At 35.6% G+C, this 17,476-nt stretch overlaps 1 protein-coding gene across 1 annotated transcript in view; it reads left to right on the forward strand.

Moving 5' to 3' along the window:
- MTHFD2L (methylenetetrahydrofolate dehydrogenase (NADP+ dependent) 2-like) overlaps positions 1-17,476 on the forward strand; it is a 138,947-nt gene that overhangs the window by 32,016 nt on the left and 89,455 nt on the right. Inside the window, exons 4-5 of the mRNA XM_011927166.1 lie at positions 9,543-9,695; positions 11,098-11,205. Coding sequence (XP_011782556.1) covers positions 9,543-9,695; positions 11,098-11,205 — 261 coding nt within the window. The remainder of the gene's footprint in view (positions 1-9,542; positions 9,696-11,097; positions 11,206-17,476) is intronic.

Below are 17,476 nucleotides of genomic sequence, written 5' to 3' on the forward strand. Positions count from 1 at the left end.
CATTAAAATATAAATTCCAGAGGCAAGAATTTTGTGTGTTTGCCCCACTTATATATTCATTTTTGTTTTCTGTTTTTTTGAGACAGAGTCTCGCTCTATTGCCCAGGCTGAAGTGCAGTGGTGTGATCTCGGCTCCTGGGTTCAAGCGATTCTCCTGACTCAGCTTCCCGAGTAGCTGGGATTACAAGTGCCGGCCACCATGCCCGTCTTAATTTTAGTATTTTTAGTAGAGATGGGGCGTCACTATGTTGGCCAGGCTGGTCTCGAACTTCTAACCCCAGATGATCCTCCAACCTCAGCCTCCTGAAGTGTTGGGATTACAGACATGAGCCACTGCATCTGGCCCTCACTTATATATTCTAAACCCCTACTGGTAATATGGTAGACATTCAGTAAATATTTGTTGAGTAAAGAAATGAGTGAATTTTCAAGGGCATTGTATATACACTCGGGATGTGGACTTTGATCTGTTAGCATAAAGCTTTACCTGGATTTTTTGTTTTCATATCCAGAAAGGAAGAAGTAAATGAAAAATAAGAAACATGAATCTTTCACCTTAAATTTATGTTGGAGGATGTAATAGTACCAGGTAGCCAATAAGGTAGATGCAACAACATAAAAAAAAAAAAAAAAAAAAACACATAAAAAAAAATATGATTTTTAATGTAAGCCACCTTTGGTTTTTCTATTTATTTATTTATTTATTATTTTGAGATGGAGTCTCACACTGTTGCCCGGGCTGGAGTGCATTGGCTTGATCTTAGCTCACTGCAATCTTTGCCTCCCGGGTTCAAGCGATTCTCCTGCCTCAGCCTCCTGAATAGCTGGGATTACAGGCATCTGCCACCACGCCCAGGTAGTTTTTTTGTATTTTTAAGGTTTTGTATTTTTAGGGTTTCACCATGTTGGCCAGGCTGGTCTCGAACTCCTGACCACATGATTCACCCGCCTCGGCCTCCCAAAGTGCTGGGATTACAGGCATGAGCCACCATGCCTGACATCTTTATATTTTTAAAAGGAGAATGTTAGAGGATATAGAAGGATCAGACATGTTTTCCTTATGGCAGCCTGTTTTTCTAACTGTGTCCAGCTGCCCACTAGTTTTGTCTCAGTTTCTTCATCTATGAATTAGGGTTAATAGTAGCTATTTATTCAATAAGTATTTATTGAGTGCCTCTATGGTCCAGGCACTATTATTTGTACTGCAGATCAGTGAAAAAAAAAAAAAAAAAAAAAGACAGGAATTTCTGTCCTTGTGAGTAGCAGAGGAGGCGGTAATAAAAAATAAATATAATAAATAAAGAAATATATTTACTAGATATTGATATGCTATCGGAAAAAAAAAAAGTATAACATGGTAGGAGGGATCAGGATGTTGGAGGAGAGGTTGTATTTTTATCTGACCCCCTCCCAACATGTTGTTATAAAAAATTCAAACATACAGAAAAACTAAAAGACTGGTACAATGAACACTCATATGCCTTCAAACTAGATTCTGTAGTTGTTAACATTATGCTATATTTGTTTTGTCACATACCTGTCCATTTATTCATTCACCTATCCATTTTATTTTTGAAGCAGTTAAAGGTAAGAACACTTAATGTACCCCTAAAACTTTAGTGTGTACATCATTAAGATTTATTATTTATGTTATGTGAAATTTACATGAATTGAAATGTACACATCTTATATGTACTATTCCATAAGTTTTGAAAAATGTAAACTCTCATGTAATCTAAACCTCTATCATATTATAGAACATTTTTGTCAACTGAGTTTCCTCATGCCCCTTCCCAGTCAGTCGCTATCTCTGTCTTTCATCTTCACACTCAGGTAACCACTGTTCTGATTTTTTTTTATCACATACATATTCCATTTGAATATCTTACTTTGTAAAGTGGCTGTTTAAGTATTTAGCTCTTTTAAAAATGTTATTTATCTTTTAATGATTTAACTTCGAGTGTCATACATATATATATCTATATATATATATATAGATATCTGGTTACAAGTTCTTTAACTGATAGGTGTTTTGCGAGTATCTTCTCCCAGTCTTTGGCTTACATGTACATTTTCTTAATGGTGCCTTTTGATGAGCATAAGATTTTAATTTTTCTTAAGTTTAATTGGTAATATTTTTATTTTGTGCTTTATGTGTTTTGTGTTATTTTAAAGAAACCTTTGCTTACACCCAGCACACAATGATATTCTTCTAAATTTTCACCTAGAAACTATATAATTTTAACTTTTTTGTTTAGATTTCTAATTGATTTCTAGTTAATTTTTCTGTGTAGTATGAAATAGTCATCATAGTAAGTTTTGCCCACCAACCCCCTACAATATAGCTGCCTAGCTGTTCAAGTACTATTTGTTGAAAACACTTTCCTTTCACATTGAATTACTATGGCATTTTTGTAGCATTCACATTTTATAAGTGTGACTCTAAAGCTGGGCTCTCTTTTCTTATTCCATTGATATATTTGTCTGTTCTTATGCCAGTATCACACTGTCTAGATTACTGTAGCTTTGTAGCAAGTCTTGAAGTCAGGTGTAGTCAGTCTTCTAACTCTGTTTTCAAGATTGCTTTGGATATTCTAAGTCCTTTAAATCTTCATATACATTTAAGAATCTAACAAAAAACCAGATGGGATTATAATTGAGATGATTGCAGTGACTCTATAAATCAGTTTGGGAATTGACATCTTACCATTATTGAGTCTTCCAATCTATGAACATGGTATGCCTTTTATTTATTTATGTCATTTGTCAGCAATCTTTTGTAGTTCTTATTCTCAAATTTTTAAAAATTTACTCCTAAGCATTTTATGACTTGTCAGCTATTGTAAAGAGTATTTGGAATATTTCATTTTTCTGAGAGGTACTGCTTGTATCAGGAATTCAATTGTTTTCTTATATTGACTTTGTAATATTGCTTAATTCACTTTATTAGTTCTATTAATTGTTTTATAAATTTTTAAGCACTCTCTGCATAAACAACTGTGCCATCTGTGATCAGAGTGTTTTACTTCTTCTATTCTGATCTCTATGCCTCTTTATTTTTTCGTTATCTTGTTGCACCCACTAGGCTCTCCTACAAAGCATTAACTAGAAATTGTGGGAGTGGACCTTATTCAGATCTTGAGGGAAAAGGTTCAGTATTTCACTATTAAGTAGGATGTTAACTATAAAGTTTTTTGTAAATGCCTGTATCAGATTGCGGACTTAAAGATTTGTTTCTCCTCTGGTGAACCACAGGTAGAATCTCTGGTAAGTTCTCTTATCCTTAGTTGAGCTCCTTGGGGTATGTTTCCTGTGTGTTTGTTCAGGGGTCATTCAGAGATACAGAATTTGTATACAATGCATGGGTCTCCTCTCTGTGGCTTTCTCGTTTCCTGGATATACTGCTTCAATTTTCAACTATGGTGTTAGCCCCAAACTTCATCTTTTGATTTCTTAAGCAAGTAGGACTGAATATTTCTGTCCAAATTCTAGCTGTCCTGTGGCTAGAAAAGTTTTTAAAGTGGAGAACTCTTTCAGTGATTTTTTTTTCTTTCAGCTATCTACTTTCCTCTACATCTGTTTTTTAGTGACTTTCCGTTTTTTTCAGATAGTTGTTTTTGTATTTTTTTAAAAAATGATTTTACTGAAGTTTGCAGTTGTTTTCTGTAAGAAGTTTAGTCCAACATAAGCTACTTCACAATCACTAGAAACTGAACCTATAGTTTTATGGTCAGAATTGTCCTCACTGATGTTAATTAAGTTTAGCCTAAAGCTGCTTCCTTACATATTTAAGTTCAGCCTAAAGGTTTTTCTGTATATTGTGAACTATACCAAGTGGAGGTGTAAACCAATTGTAGCCCACACCTGTGCCAGTCACTGAGTTTTAGTCAATCAAATGTAGCCAGTGTTATGCCCAGACCGTTTATTCCCCGAAGAAGACCACCAGAGTCCAGAGTCAAAGCCAAGCGGCAAGGATCTTTAATGCAAGTTTGAACTTGGTCCCTCCGTTTCACAACATACAAGAGGGCCCCGAACAATGCGCGCGCTCGCTTTTTATAGCCCGATGAAAATAGGACTTGTAAGGTTACAGAGGAACAGGGAACAAGGGAATTCTTTAGGTTACAGCATTACAATTGGTTAACATATTAAGTTTATACATTTAGCAGTTATCTATTGGTTCCCGTGCTTTTAGTAAAACGACAAACGGCTGCGCCCTTATCGGGGATTTCCCAGGATTTCCCAAGCTGAGATATATGGAGGAATGTATTTGCACTGGGCCGTGTTTGTACTGGGCCCAGGAAATTGAGAGATATATGGTGTATGTATTTGCACTGGGCCGTGTTTGTACTGGGCCCAGGAAATTGAGAGATATATGGTGTCAAGCTAAGATATATGGAGGAATGTATTTGCACTGGGCCGTGTTTGTACTGGGCCCAGGAAATTGAGAGATATATAGTGTCTGTACTGGGCCCAGGACTGAGGAATGTGCCTGATTTCTTTCACCAGCTGCATGAACCATGTTCAAATAAGGCAAACACTGAGCTGTAACCAATCCAGTTGTTTCTGTACCTGACTTCTGATTTCTGTGTATCATGTCCCTTTTTTGTATATAAATCTTCTACCATGTGACTATGCTGGAGTCTCTCTGCATCTGCTGTGATTCTGGGGGCTGCCCAATTCATTAATAGTTCATTGCTCAATTAAACCTCTTTAAATTTAATTTGGCTGAAGTGTTTCTTTTAACAGTGAGAATGTGGTATTTAAGAAAACATTTGAAAGAAGGGAGGGATTAAGCCCATGCGACAGTTCTTTTTTAGAAAAGCCTTCCAGGCAAATAGAAAGCTATAGCTAAGGTGGCAAAATGCCTCATATTTTCAAGGAACATCAGCTTGATGTATACTAACAGCTTGATGCTCACAGACTGAGAGAAGAGGAGAGTAACCAGTGATGGAATTAGACACATAGTTATAGTTTTGGTGCAGTAAAAATCATGTAGAGCCTTGTTTGCAATTGTTAAGGTAATAACATTACAGGGTTTTGAGAAAAGCAGTGTGATCAAATATGCATTTCAAAGGTATAACTCTATTGCTGTTTTGTGAATAAATTGTGTGGTTGCACATATAGAAGAAGGAAACTAATTAGGAAGCTGTTTCAAGAATTGACAGGAAGAATAATGTTCACTCAAAGTAGAGTAGTATCATGAACACGGTAAGACTGATAAAGTGCTAGATATATTATTATGAAGAAAGCCAACAGATTTTCCAATGGTTTGGTTGTTAGGTGTAAGAGAAAGAGGGATATTTAAGATAACTCCAGGTTTTCTTGGCAAGTAGCATAGAAGGATGGGTTTCCCATTGTGAACCCGGACAATTTCAGACAAGTCTCAGTTTATTTTGCCAAGGTTGAAGACAGGCACCCATGACACAGACTCAGAGTCCTGACAACATGTGCCCAAGGTAGTTGGGCCACACCTTGGTTTTATACATTTTAGGGAGACATGAGACATCAATCATCGTATGTAAGAAGTACATTGGCTCCATCCAGAAAGGCGGGGACAATGTGAAGTGGGGGAGGAGTCTTCCAGGTCACAGGTAGGTGAGAGACAAATGGTTGTATTCTTTTGAGTTTCTGATAAGCCTTTCCAAAAGAAGCAATCAGAACATGCCTCTATCTCAGTGAGCAGAGGGATGACTTTGAATAGAATGGGAGGCAGATTTGCCCTGAGCAGTTCCCAGCTTGAATTTTCCCTTTAGCTTAATGATTTTGGGGGCCCAAGATATTTTTTTCACACCATCAACTGAGATGGAGTAGTTATAAGTGAATCAGTTTAAGACAGACTGTGTCCTAAAAGGCTCACGTTCATAAATGATAGAGATAATTAAACAACTAATATCATTAACTGAACTAGTGTGCTAAGTATTTTTTATAGCCATTCCATGGGAAAGCAGAGGAAAAAAATATTATTTCTATTTGTGATCATTTCAAAAGGGAGCAATTGATCAATGCATTAAAGAATGAATAGGATATGAAAAAAACTGAGAGGACAGCATTACTAGTGAAAAAAATCATCATGAGCAATAGCAATGCAGAAGTTAATGGTAATGGTCCTTTGGGAAAAGGACGTGGTTTGGTGTGACTAGAGTGCAGGGCATGTGATGATGATGGTTGGTAAAGGTATAGAACACATAGAGAAGAGACTACAGGAAGAATAAGGTAAAGGACATAATGTTTAATGTACTGATGAGCTTGCACTTATCCAACAGATGTGGGGGAAGTGGAAGGTGGTATTTTTAAACAGTAATGTAAAAAGCTATAGGTGGAAAATAAGCCAGTAATTTTTTTTTTCCTTTTTTTTTCTGTTCATTGTCCAAAGGCAATTAAGCATATTATAAATAAATCACGAAAATATGTATTCAGTGGCCAGGTGCAGTGGCTCATGCCTGTAATCCCAGCACTTTGGGAGGCCGAGCGGGTGGATCACGAGGTCAGGAGTTTGAGACCAGCCTGGTCAATATGGTGAAACCCCATCTCTACTAAAAATACAAAAATTAGCCAGGCATGGTGGCACATGCCTGTAGTCCCAGCTACTCGGGAGGCTGAGGCAGAAGAATCGACTGAACCCAGGAGGCAGAGGTTGCAGTGACCTGAGATCACACCACTACACTCCAGTCTGGATGACAGAGTGAGACTGTGTCTTAAAAATAAATAAATAAATAAATAATAACCCATGCAAAATGTATATTCATTCAGTATACTAAATCTACAGTGAGGTCCCTGAAGGTATTATATCTAAGCTGTTTTATTGCAGTGGTTCATATTTTGATTTGATGGGTTCTGTTTTTCCTATCATGATTTAATGACTTTTCATAACTTTAAATAGAAGGGATAAAAACACAAAGTGAATAAAACCAGTTTTATCATTCATTTGGGTAAGATGTTAAGTGGTGTGTCGTTTAGCAGCGTATCCTGTGAATCAAACATGTTGTATAACTGTTGTGAGAAAACTGATGGCTATTGAGTCTCGTGATTGTTTTTTCTGTTCAAGTCATGTGCCCCAAGGGTGAGATTTTGGGAGACTTTTAGTAACAGTCAGTCACAAACAGGAAATGTATTTATTTCTCTTACTCATATAACAAAAGGAAGTAGGATTACCTGTAATCCTAAATGTAAAATGTTTGATGCTTTTTTGTATGTGTTTAGACAAGTATTAATCTAGGAACAGTGTTATATTTGGAGCCCTAGGCGAAACAATACATTTCTTGGGATATTTTAGAGCTATCAAATGTCTTATTAGGAGTTGGGAGGGATGCCTCTGTGATTTTAATTTTTGAATGGTATTTAAAATGAGTAATATTTATTATGACTTCTGTATAATACAAAAGGAAAAACTAATCTTAAAACAAAAGGATATGGATTTAAATTCTGGATTCTTAGTAGTAATGTGAGATTGACTGTAACTCCTTGAGCTTGTCTTTAAAATGGGCATGATCATATCTTTTCTACTTTCATCCCCAGTAACTATGAAGATTAAAAGGAAATTGATATAAAGGTAATATAATCATTGTAAAGCACTTTTTAAATGTTAGAGTAGTTCAGATTGTTGCTATATACTGTATACTACATAATAATAGGTAGATCTCTCCTGGAAAAAGATATATGTTATATTTAATACACTGCTGAGATAACAGAGTTACATAAAAATGATAACTGAATTGGTTTTCTTGATTTTTATGATCTTCACTTTTTTCATCACTCTTTTCCTTTTAGATTCAGGTTTTATGAATCCACTGTACCTTTTGTATGTCCACTCATCTGTCTTTTAAACTACTAATACTTAAATACTTAAGACAAACCAAAATGGTGATCTGAATTATGATCTGAGTTGAAGTTGACATATACAAGAGGACAGATCTGTACCACTAGTCTCTAATTCTGGCTTCCAGATTTTCAGATGCTTACATTTCTTCTCAAGTATTTCAGCTGGTGTGTGAAATGAAATATTTGTTATAGCCTTAACGTTATTTTCCCTGAATGGGAGCGCAAACAATGGTAGATGGCAAAATTCAGTGTAATTCAGGCTTATTGTTTGGAGAATGGTTTTTAAAATCTACAAAGAGTCCTTGTTGAGTTCTTTTCAGTCAGTAGCACAGCCCATGCATATATTAGCCAGTTTTGAACTTAGAAATAAACTAATTTGAGTCCTAGCTGAAAATAGATACTTCAAATATGGTTTTTCTTTTCATATATACAACTTTTCATTTCATTGTAAAAAATATCCATGTCATGAAGATTCTGCATGAATGATAGGTGATTTAAAAATGACTTATCATCATCATCACCTAGATTTTTTTATAAAAGAACCACTAGTTTTACCCTCATGTAATAAGTTAAATATGTATTCTTTTAAAAGTTTGAGTAGAATCTATATGATGATCTTCTAGCTATAGAGAAAATAGATGGAGGCCCTACTAAAACATTATAGACTGAATGCAGTTATTACAAGTGAAAAACTATTGAATGAAGAGACTTTCCAAAGACTCAGTTTCTATTTGAATAAGATTCAAATGAACACTTTATATATTTAAAGGACTTTTGTCCTTTAAAATTAATTAATTGATTATGGTTAGTTGACTTGGCTTATAGTAAGGTAGCAGTAGCACACTTTTAGAATACAAAAGATATAAAGCCCAAGGCATAGCTTTCTGAAAAGTTTGAACTTAGACTTTTATAATGTTTTAAGGAATTATGTCTAAATCACATTATATAATGGCCAAAGAAACTTTTACATAGAAAATATACTTTTAATATATTAGGCACATGGCTTAATTGTTAGGTTAGTGGTACGTTAAACTACTCTGCATAGAGTAATAGGAGCCTGTTTTATATTTCTATACTTTTAAAAAATGAGATGACTGGCATCCTATATTTCATTTGATTAGTTTATTACTCAGGTTGTGTTATTTTTCTTCCATATAGCAAATTGTAGTAATATTTTTTGTTTTACTGTGACAATGCTTTAGAGAAAAGATGTATGTGTGCGCACATGTTTTTATTAACTTTTTTGTTATGTCATTTAAGAGGAAGCTAAGAACTCATGATGTTATGACTATTCTTAACACTAACAAACCCCTTTTAATCTCCAGTGGTCAAAGTATTTAATAGAAGGCTATTAGTAGAACTGTCTTGTGTCAGAGAAATGTGGATTCAAACCCTGTAAATATACAAACTTACCGAAACAAAGACATGACACCTGGCTATTAGCAGATCTCATTGGTATTTTTTAATTCACAATTTTTTTTCTTTCACTGGTCCAGCCACTTTGACTCTGGAATAGCATATACTCCAGCTGCAGTTCATTACAGCTATCAGTCAAGAGCACTTTGGCTTACTATTTTGGTGGCAAATAGTAATAATAATAGTGACTTTACACCTTTCTTGGAACTAAATTATAAGTGATGTGGCTTTAGATTCTCAGATTTCATTTTTTAGGCTACCAAATAAATAACGATTTTAACATTAGACAAATTTTATTTATTTTTCAGAACACGTTGATGAGCGAATGATATGCAATGGAATAGCCCCAGAAAAAGATGTAGATGGATTTCATATTATCAATATTGGAAGATTGTGCCTTGATCAGCATTCTTTCATACCTGCCACTGCCAGTGCTGTTTGGGAAATAATAAAAAGAACAGGTTGGTAACTTGTGGTCTTCAGGACATGGATGCTAGGTGCTGAGCTGAGCATTTGTGTGCTGAGACTTGATGGGACCACCTCAGTCTTGTAGAGTGGCAGATAATCAAAAGCCATAAAACATCAGTCTATAGAGAGATATAAAATTGTAGAAGTCAAAACATAATCCAATCCTAGCTAACAGGGTGAAACCCCATCTCTACTGAAAATACAAAAAATTAGCTGGGCATGGTGGTGGGCACCTGTAGTCCCAGCTACTCGGGAGGCTGAGGAAGGAGAACGGCATGAACCTGGGAGGTGGAGCTTGCACTGAGCCAAGATCACGCCACTGTACTCCAGCCTGGGTGACAGAGCAAGACTCTGTCTCAAAAACAAAACAAACAAACAGAAAAAAAAATCCAAAATAAAATAAAATGAAGAACATTAGCCAGGCTATACATAACTGCAGTTGCAACTTATAGGAAGTGAATTTTCCACATAGTGGTGGTATATGTCTACCTTTAAAATATAAACTTCATGCATTATAATGAAAACTTTTCTAAAATATATTTTTCTGTACCTTTAAAAATATGTGCTGATCATATAGTTATCATTTCTATTGACTTGGGTTTTCATTTTAAACATTTACTCTTGTACTGTACTGGATCCGGTAATGCTCTTACAGTGTATACAGATGTTTACCTCTATGTTAATTAACCCAAATTGCCTTATATATTAATGATTTTCCTACCTCCATCATTGTTACTTCTATTTTTGGCAGCATTTTCTCCTTTCTAATCTGTTTTCTGAGAAAGAAAAACTTCCAAGAGAAAACTGATCCTAGAATCATACTCTTACAGTGTTAGTACTGGAAAATCCTTAGTTCTAACTTCTTTGCTTTACTTCTGAAGAAACTTAGTGGAAAAGAAGTAGAAGGTTCTACAGGCTTTATTTTTTACATATTTCTAAGTCTGTAAGTTTAGTGCTTCTTTCCTATGGAGTAAAATGCATGCACTTTGTGAAAAATGCCTATTTTTTCACTTGTTTTTGTTCCAGCGTTGCTCAAAATTTGATTGCCAATTGAGTTCGACATTGTTGTACTTTGCTTATTTTATAATTAGCAGTTAACATATGTTAAGACTGTACTCTTCTAACTCTTAATGTGAACCTCAGTGTTTAATAGTAACTTAACGTCAACTTAAGAATGTCTGTGTTTTTTAATGAGGACATAATCAGAGAAGTGCCAAATGAAAGAAGCATAAAATGAATTATTTATAAATAATGAATGTACTCATATTATAGATAAGCCACATAATAATTCAGATTTAATTAGAAATATTTAAAGAATGTTTCAGTTGGCTGTACAAATGTTTAATTTACTTCTTGTTATCAATTCTATATTTAAACCTAACTCTGTATTTTAAGGAATTCAGACGTTTGGAAAAAATGTGGTTGTGGCTGGACGATCCAAGAATGTAGGGATGCCCATTGCCATGCTTTTACACACTGATGGAGAGCATGAACGGCCAGGAGGTAGGTAGGACCTTGCAGATTCTACACTCTCTCGCAATGTTCTTCTTACATCATCAAGAAAACACTTTTGATAATGCAACTTATTATATTTGTGGGTTTATGCAGTTCAAAGTCTCCTTTATTCCTCATTTAGTGATGTGAGAGTCTTGAAAGTGACTATAGGAATTACTGAAAATATGTGGCCTTTTTCTCTATTTCTTTTCTTTTGGCTATATGTACTTTGTTTAAATAATTAATGATCAGACATTAAGAAAGGTGCAAAACTACTAGATACAAAAAATTCACGTGCCTCAGGAAATAGAAAACAAGACATCTCTTGGATGTAGAATTCCTATAGTGGCAAGGTCTTAGCACTTTAGAAATTAGCTAGTTAGTTTATTTTACAGACAAGAAAGCTGAGGCTTAGAGTTGTTATCTGATTATATAGGTTAAACAAATAGTCATTGTCCTATGAGTACTAGTGACACTCCAAGTCACTGACAAAGCCCAGGAAGATGTGTTAGCCTTAGAGAACATGCAGCCATTCCAGGTGTTGGTCATCTGAACATCATCCCAAGACCTTGGTTTCTTCAGCAGCCTAATAGCTAGATACAGAATAGCTCCCCAGAAATGTGTGGGGGTCTGTCCTGCAGACCCTGACCCAACGATGGATGAATAAAGTACACTGACACACAGATATTCTGCTTTGCCAGTCCAGCTGAGCATCTGGGCCACTTACAGACTCCACGCAAAATGCTGTAAACAGTTGTGACTGTGATCTCAATCAGTCAGCAAGACTTGCATTTATTCAGTAAAGATTAATTGACAAAGGCTTGAGTCAACACCACCAGAGTGTAATTGACATTGTGGACTTCCCAAGTAGAAGACAATTAAGCACCCATGTTAGATCAAAGATTAGTCTTAGGACCACACGAGTAAACAAGCTAGTTAGGTAAACTCTCCACATTCCTTTGTTTCTACTCTAGTTTACTTAACTAAAGGTAAGGGGACAAGATTGCCTTCAGACAGATTTATTACTGAAGTTATGCAAACCCTCAGACCTTCCAAGAGGGTTTGTGGCTATTAAAACTAAAATTTTTCCCACCAGCCTGACTGAACCACCACAGAGATGGAAATGGGGATGGAATGAAAAGGAAATCCAGCAAAGAGGTGATGGGGCATTGTTCGTGGTTGTCTGAGCCAGTGCTGTGGGAGGAGGGCACAAGGGTAATTCACCTCATCACTGTCTGCAAATTCTGCATCTTGTTCTAATCTAAGTAAAACACCAAGTTCATGTTCTTAATAAAAGTAGTTATTGGTCTATCTATGTGTTAGAGACGTTTTGTACTTCCTTTACCATTTATTACTTCTCATCTTTCTCCCCCTAATTTTTGATACAGTACTTCATTGGTTTCTCTAATTCCAAAGAAGAGGATGGGCTACTTTTTTGCTTTCTAATATTTAACCAGAATGATCGACACCTGTGTGCTCATCATGTACAACACATGCATACATGCATGCACATATACAGCATATATAGATATAGAGATTTATTATTAACTTTGTTGAATTCAGTTTCCTGATCTCAAACTTGCAATAATACTTGTTTTAGGATCTTGATTGACGTGATACTTATGACATAATTTTTAAAACACAAAGCCCTGTAGAAAAATAATCCCAGTAATAACATCTAAAATGATGATGACACTTTTGAATATTATTTTACCTTTCTATGCTTAAAGAGCTAAATATTTCCAGAAATCAATACATATATGTATATGAATCACAGTAAATTAAGACTTGATAATGACTCGAGATAACTTTAAAAAACCTTAGTTTTGAAGAGCTCTTAGCTCAAATCCAGTGGTATGACAGTTTTCATGGTACGCATCTCCAAAGTTGCATTCCTAGCTTCACTGTTCACTTCCAGTTTAGTCTATTGTTGCTTATCTCTTTCTATCTCTCTGTATAATAAAGATATTGGTTCTTATTTGCCTTTATGTAATAATTTCTGTGTCTTACCTAAGCAAGGTGCATTAGTCTGTTCTCACATGGCTGTAAAGACATACCTAAGACTGGATAGTTTCTAAAGAAAAGATGCTTAATTTGCTCACAGTTCTGCAGGCTGTACCAGAAGCTTGGAGGCATCTCCTTGGCCTTCACGAAGGCCTCAAAAAGTGTATAATTGTGGCAGAAGGCAAAGGGGAAGCCAGCATTTCTTATGGCTGGAGCAGGAAGAAGAGAAAGCGGAGGTGCCATACACTTTTAAACAACCAGATATCGTGAGAACTCACTGTTGCAACAACAGCACCAAGGGAGACGGTGTTAAATCATGAGACAGTGCTCCCATGATCCAGTTACCTCCCACCAGGCCCCACCTCCAACACTGGGGATTACAATTGAAAGTGAGATTTGGGTGAGATTCCTGCTCCAGTCATATCACAAAATAAAACAATCATTAATGTTTACCTAAGTAAACTATTTCTTCTTGGAAAATTTTGACCAAGAGCCAATTTGCAGGGATTTTTTTTTTTTTTCATTTGCAGCGTTGTTTTTATCTGTAACATAACAAGCAACAGTGTATTGCTCCGTGATTTGCTCAGTACTTTCTCTTAAACCATTCTAATTAATTCTGAGTAATCCTAGCATATATTAATGTTATTCCCATTTTACAGCTAAAGGAAATGAGCTTTAGAGAATTGAGAGGACTCATCTAAGGCCATGCAAGGAAACGGGCATTCTAGGGAGCTGGGTTCTGACTTTGTGGTTAAGAGGATAGACATGGAGACATGGAGTCAAACCACCTCCATTATCAAACCCTGTGACCTTGGGCAAGTCATTTAATCTCTGTAGGCCTTCCCTTTCCTCATCTGTAAAATGTCAATAATATTAATATCTCAACTTGGTTATTGTGAAAAGTAAATGAAATATTAATGTAAATTACTAATTACTGTGCCTAACATATAGTAAGTTAATTAAGCTATTGGTGCACGTAACTGTGGCAATTACCATTATTACTATTATTACAGTTAAGTCAATAATAATCTGTAGCTGTTCTAACTATGGTGTGTGAAGTAACATGATCTGAGATTAATGATGTGATTTTTACCTTTATTTGAATTTTATTTTCTTCTGGTGGATTTTGTATTTGCATTTTTTGGATCATATCTGATCTTTTCTGTAAAAGATTGAATAAACTCAAAATTTATAAAAGTTTATAATGTATTTGATTAGAAATAGGACATCATAACTATCCAAATAGTACTTTACAATGTATTTTTAATAGGCATCAATATATTGCATGCTAATTTCTTGATAAATTTCAATCTTGAATTATATATTTTTCTATAAAATACCTATCAAAATTAATTTACCTCTTTTATATGCCATTTTAAACTAGGTTATCCTGTGAATTAAAGTTTTTTATCATCTATGATTTATTTATGGATGCATACATATGCAGTAAAAGCAGTAAAGGAAGCATTAGAAAGATAAACACAAATTCATGGTGGCAGTGACCTCTGGGGAAAGAATTATAGGATAAAATCATATATACTTTAAAAAGTATTATACTTTGTGTTATGAAATATTCTCATTTGAATGCATGTTAAAATGGAATAAAAGTGGAATAAGTTATAATACTGGTTACTTAGAAACCAGATAATTAAACTTACCTTTGTTATAGTGGTACCTGGTTGCCGTTAGAATTACAGTATCTAAAAGGTAACAGATTATACTAAAAATGACATTGGAAGATTTGCAAAATGGGTGGTTTTTAATCTCATGCATATTTAAGAGGAGTATGATGACATATATTGTTAATATAATGAATCATTGAGAGCTGCTTACTGAAGGTTTGGAGTCTGTGGGAAAGTTAATATTTCAAACATACATGTCTGTTAGGGCAATAATTATGGGCAGTGACTCCATGGATTGTTAGCTAATGAAGATAATGAAGGAGGATTAACTCAGCAAATGCATATCTATAGAACTTGTTCTAATGACACAATGTTGAGCTTTCAGCTCATGCTGTGTATTTATTTCTTTGCCAGAAGACATGCAGAACCCTAATGATTCATTTTTGTCTTAAAGCCAAAGGTAATTGTACTAGAAGAAAAATGGCCATACTGTAATTTAGCTTGATTAATATGTGTCTACCTATGGCTAGCTTTTAGTTTTGTTATTAAGGACATGGATCCTAGCTGTTTTTTGAGTATTTTTTTTTTTAATTCCCCAAGGGCTTGAAATATTTAGCGGAGTGAGAATGTGCTAAAATCTTAAAGTAAAGGGGTAGTGCTGACACTCAATACAACAAGGAGTCAAGGAAGGAGTTACCTTCTGGTGAGAACAGACTGTCACAGAAGGCTTTGCAGAGGATGTAGCACTTTAGCTGCTATGTAGCTTATAGAGAGTAGGTGAGAGATGATTCCTGTCCTCCCAGTGCTATAGTCTTGGTGGTGGTGATGGGGAAGCAAGGGGATATGATATACAAGTATGGGTAATTTAAATTTTATATAGTCAATGGCACAAAATAAAATTTGGCATCCCCAAGTAAACATTCTATGCGCTTCTCAAAACTCATGGCTAATTAAGGTGATATAAAGAGAATGAGCTCCACTAATTATTAGAATGTTTGAGTACCATTGTGACCACCTGTAGATTATTGTATATTTGTAATCAAACATAAGTCCAGATGCTCTCTGCTTGTATAGTCCGATTAACAAGAGCAAGACCTGGTAGAAAGACAGTAACTTTATTAACCAAAACTAGTAAAAAAAAAAAAAAAAAAAAAAGAGAGAGAGAAGCCACCAGATTCCTATCCAAAGTATTGGATTCCTATTCCTATCCAGATTCCTATCCAATACAACAAGGAGGGGCAAGGAAGGAGTTACCTTCTGGTGAGAACAGACTGTCACAGAAGGCTTTTCAGAGGATGTAGCACTGATTTGCTCTGATTTGGGGTGGGGTGGTGGTGGAAGGCAGAGGTTTAAAAAGGGAAAACTTGATAAAGCAGGCATGCAAGAATTGGGCGGAGTAAATGTCTATGTATGTCTTGTTCTGATAGCTAACTTGGGTCCCAGTCCAGCTGGAACGTGGGCTGATGTCATTTCAACAATGACTGGGTTGTTATCTGGCAGCCTTGGAGTAACCTCTGGAATTTTACGGCTGGGTCTCCAGACTTGGTCTATCTGTCTTAAGATTAGCTCCTGGAATTTCTAAGAAGGCACATAATTAGATATTAGCATATGGTTAGATAGATATGAAGGGAGGATATACCATGAGAAAGGGAGAGGTGGAGTCTTTTTTAAGGCTAAGGAAAGGCTTCTGCAGTTTTCCTCAAGGTTGTATCTTGAAACCCAAGAGAAAGAAAAAAAAGTTGAAAATGCATTTTAAAGTTAAGCTGCCCAGTTACATTTTTTTTTTTTTTTACTTCTTTGTATGTAGTCATCTACCAGTTTCACTTTCTTTCAGAATGAAATCTGAATACCATTGGTTTTAGCATAGTGTCTTTATTTTTAGATTTAAAATGGGGAAGTAAGAAAGTCTCCAATTTCTCTAAAACATTTTTTTTTCCTTCAAGATTACAAAGTACCATAATGACCAAGCCATTATAGTTACTAACTGTCAAGAGAGGATATAGAATCAGATTTTATTTCAAATACTTTTATTTTAATTTTGAATTTTTATTTTTTAGATAGGGCCTCACTCTGTCACCCAGACTGCAGTTAATGGCATGATCACGGCTCACTGCAGCCTCAACTTCCTGGGCACAAGTGATCCTCCTGTTGGGAGCACAATTGTTGGGACCACAGGTGCACACCACCACACCCAGATAATTGTTTGTATTTTTTGTAGAGATGGGGTCTCCTTATGTTGCCCAGGCTGGTCTCGAACTCCTGAGCTCAAGCAATCTGCCTGCCTCAACCTCTCAAAATGTTGAGATTACAGACGTGAGCCACCGCACCAAGCCTCATATTCTTAGAGTAAGTTTCTCTCGGCATACTTTTATTTCTAAGTAGGACTTCTCTCTAATTAGGTGAGATTTCCTTAATTAGCCACAACATGGAATTGTATGCTGCTCCTTTGACTAAAAGGTTCTGGCATCATTGGAGTAACATTGATGCTGGCTCATTTTTAAAGAGTATTTTGACAGGGCCAGCAACCACCTGGTTTTGCTTAGAGTCCAGTGGGTCTGGTGGTGTTCTTGATTTCATTCAGCCAGTATTCATCTAGTACTTATTCTCTGGGAAACGCTGTGTGATACAGCTGCATCCCACAGAAAAAGACTTAG

This window comes from Colobus angolensis, unplaced genomic scaffold, assembly GCF_000951035.1.
Source record: "Colobus angolensis palliatus isolate OR3802 unplaced genomic scaffold, Cang.pa_1.0 Scaffold70, whole genome shotgun sequence".
Taxonomy (NCBI): domain Eukaryota; kingdom Metazoa; phylum Chordata; class Mammalia; order Primates; family Cercopithecidae; genus Colobus; species Colobus angolensis.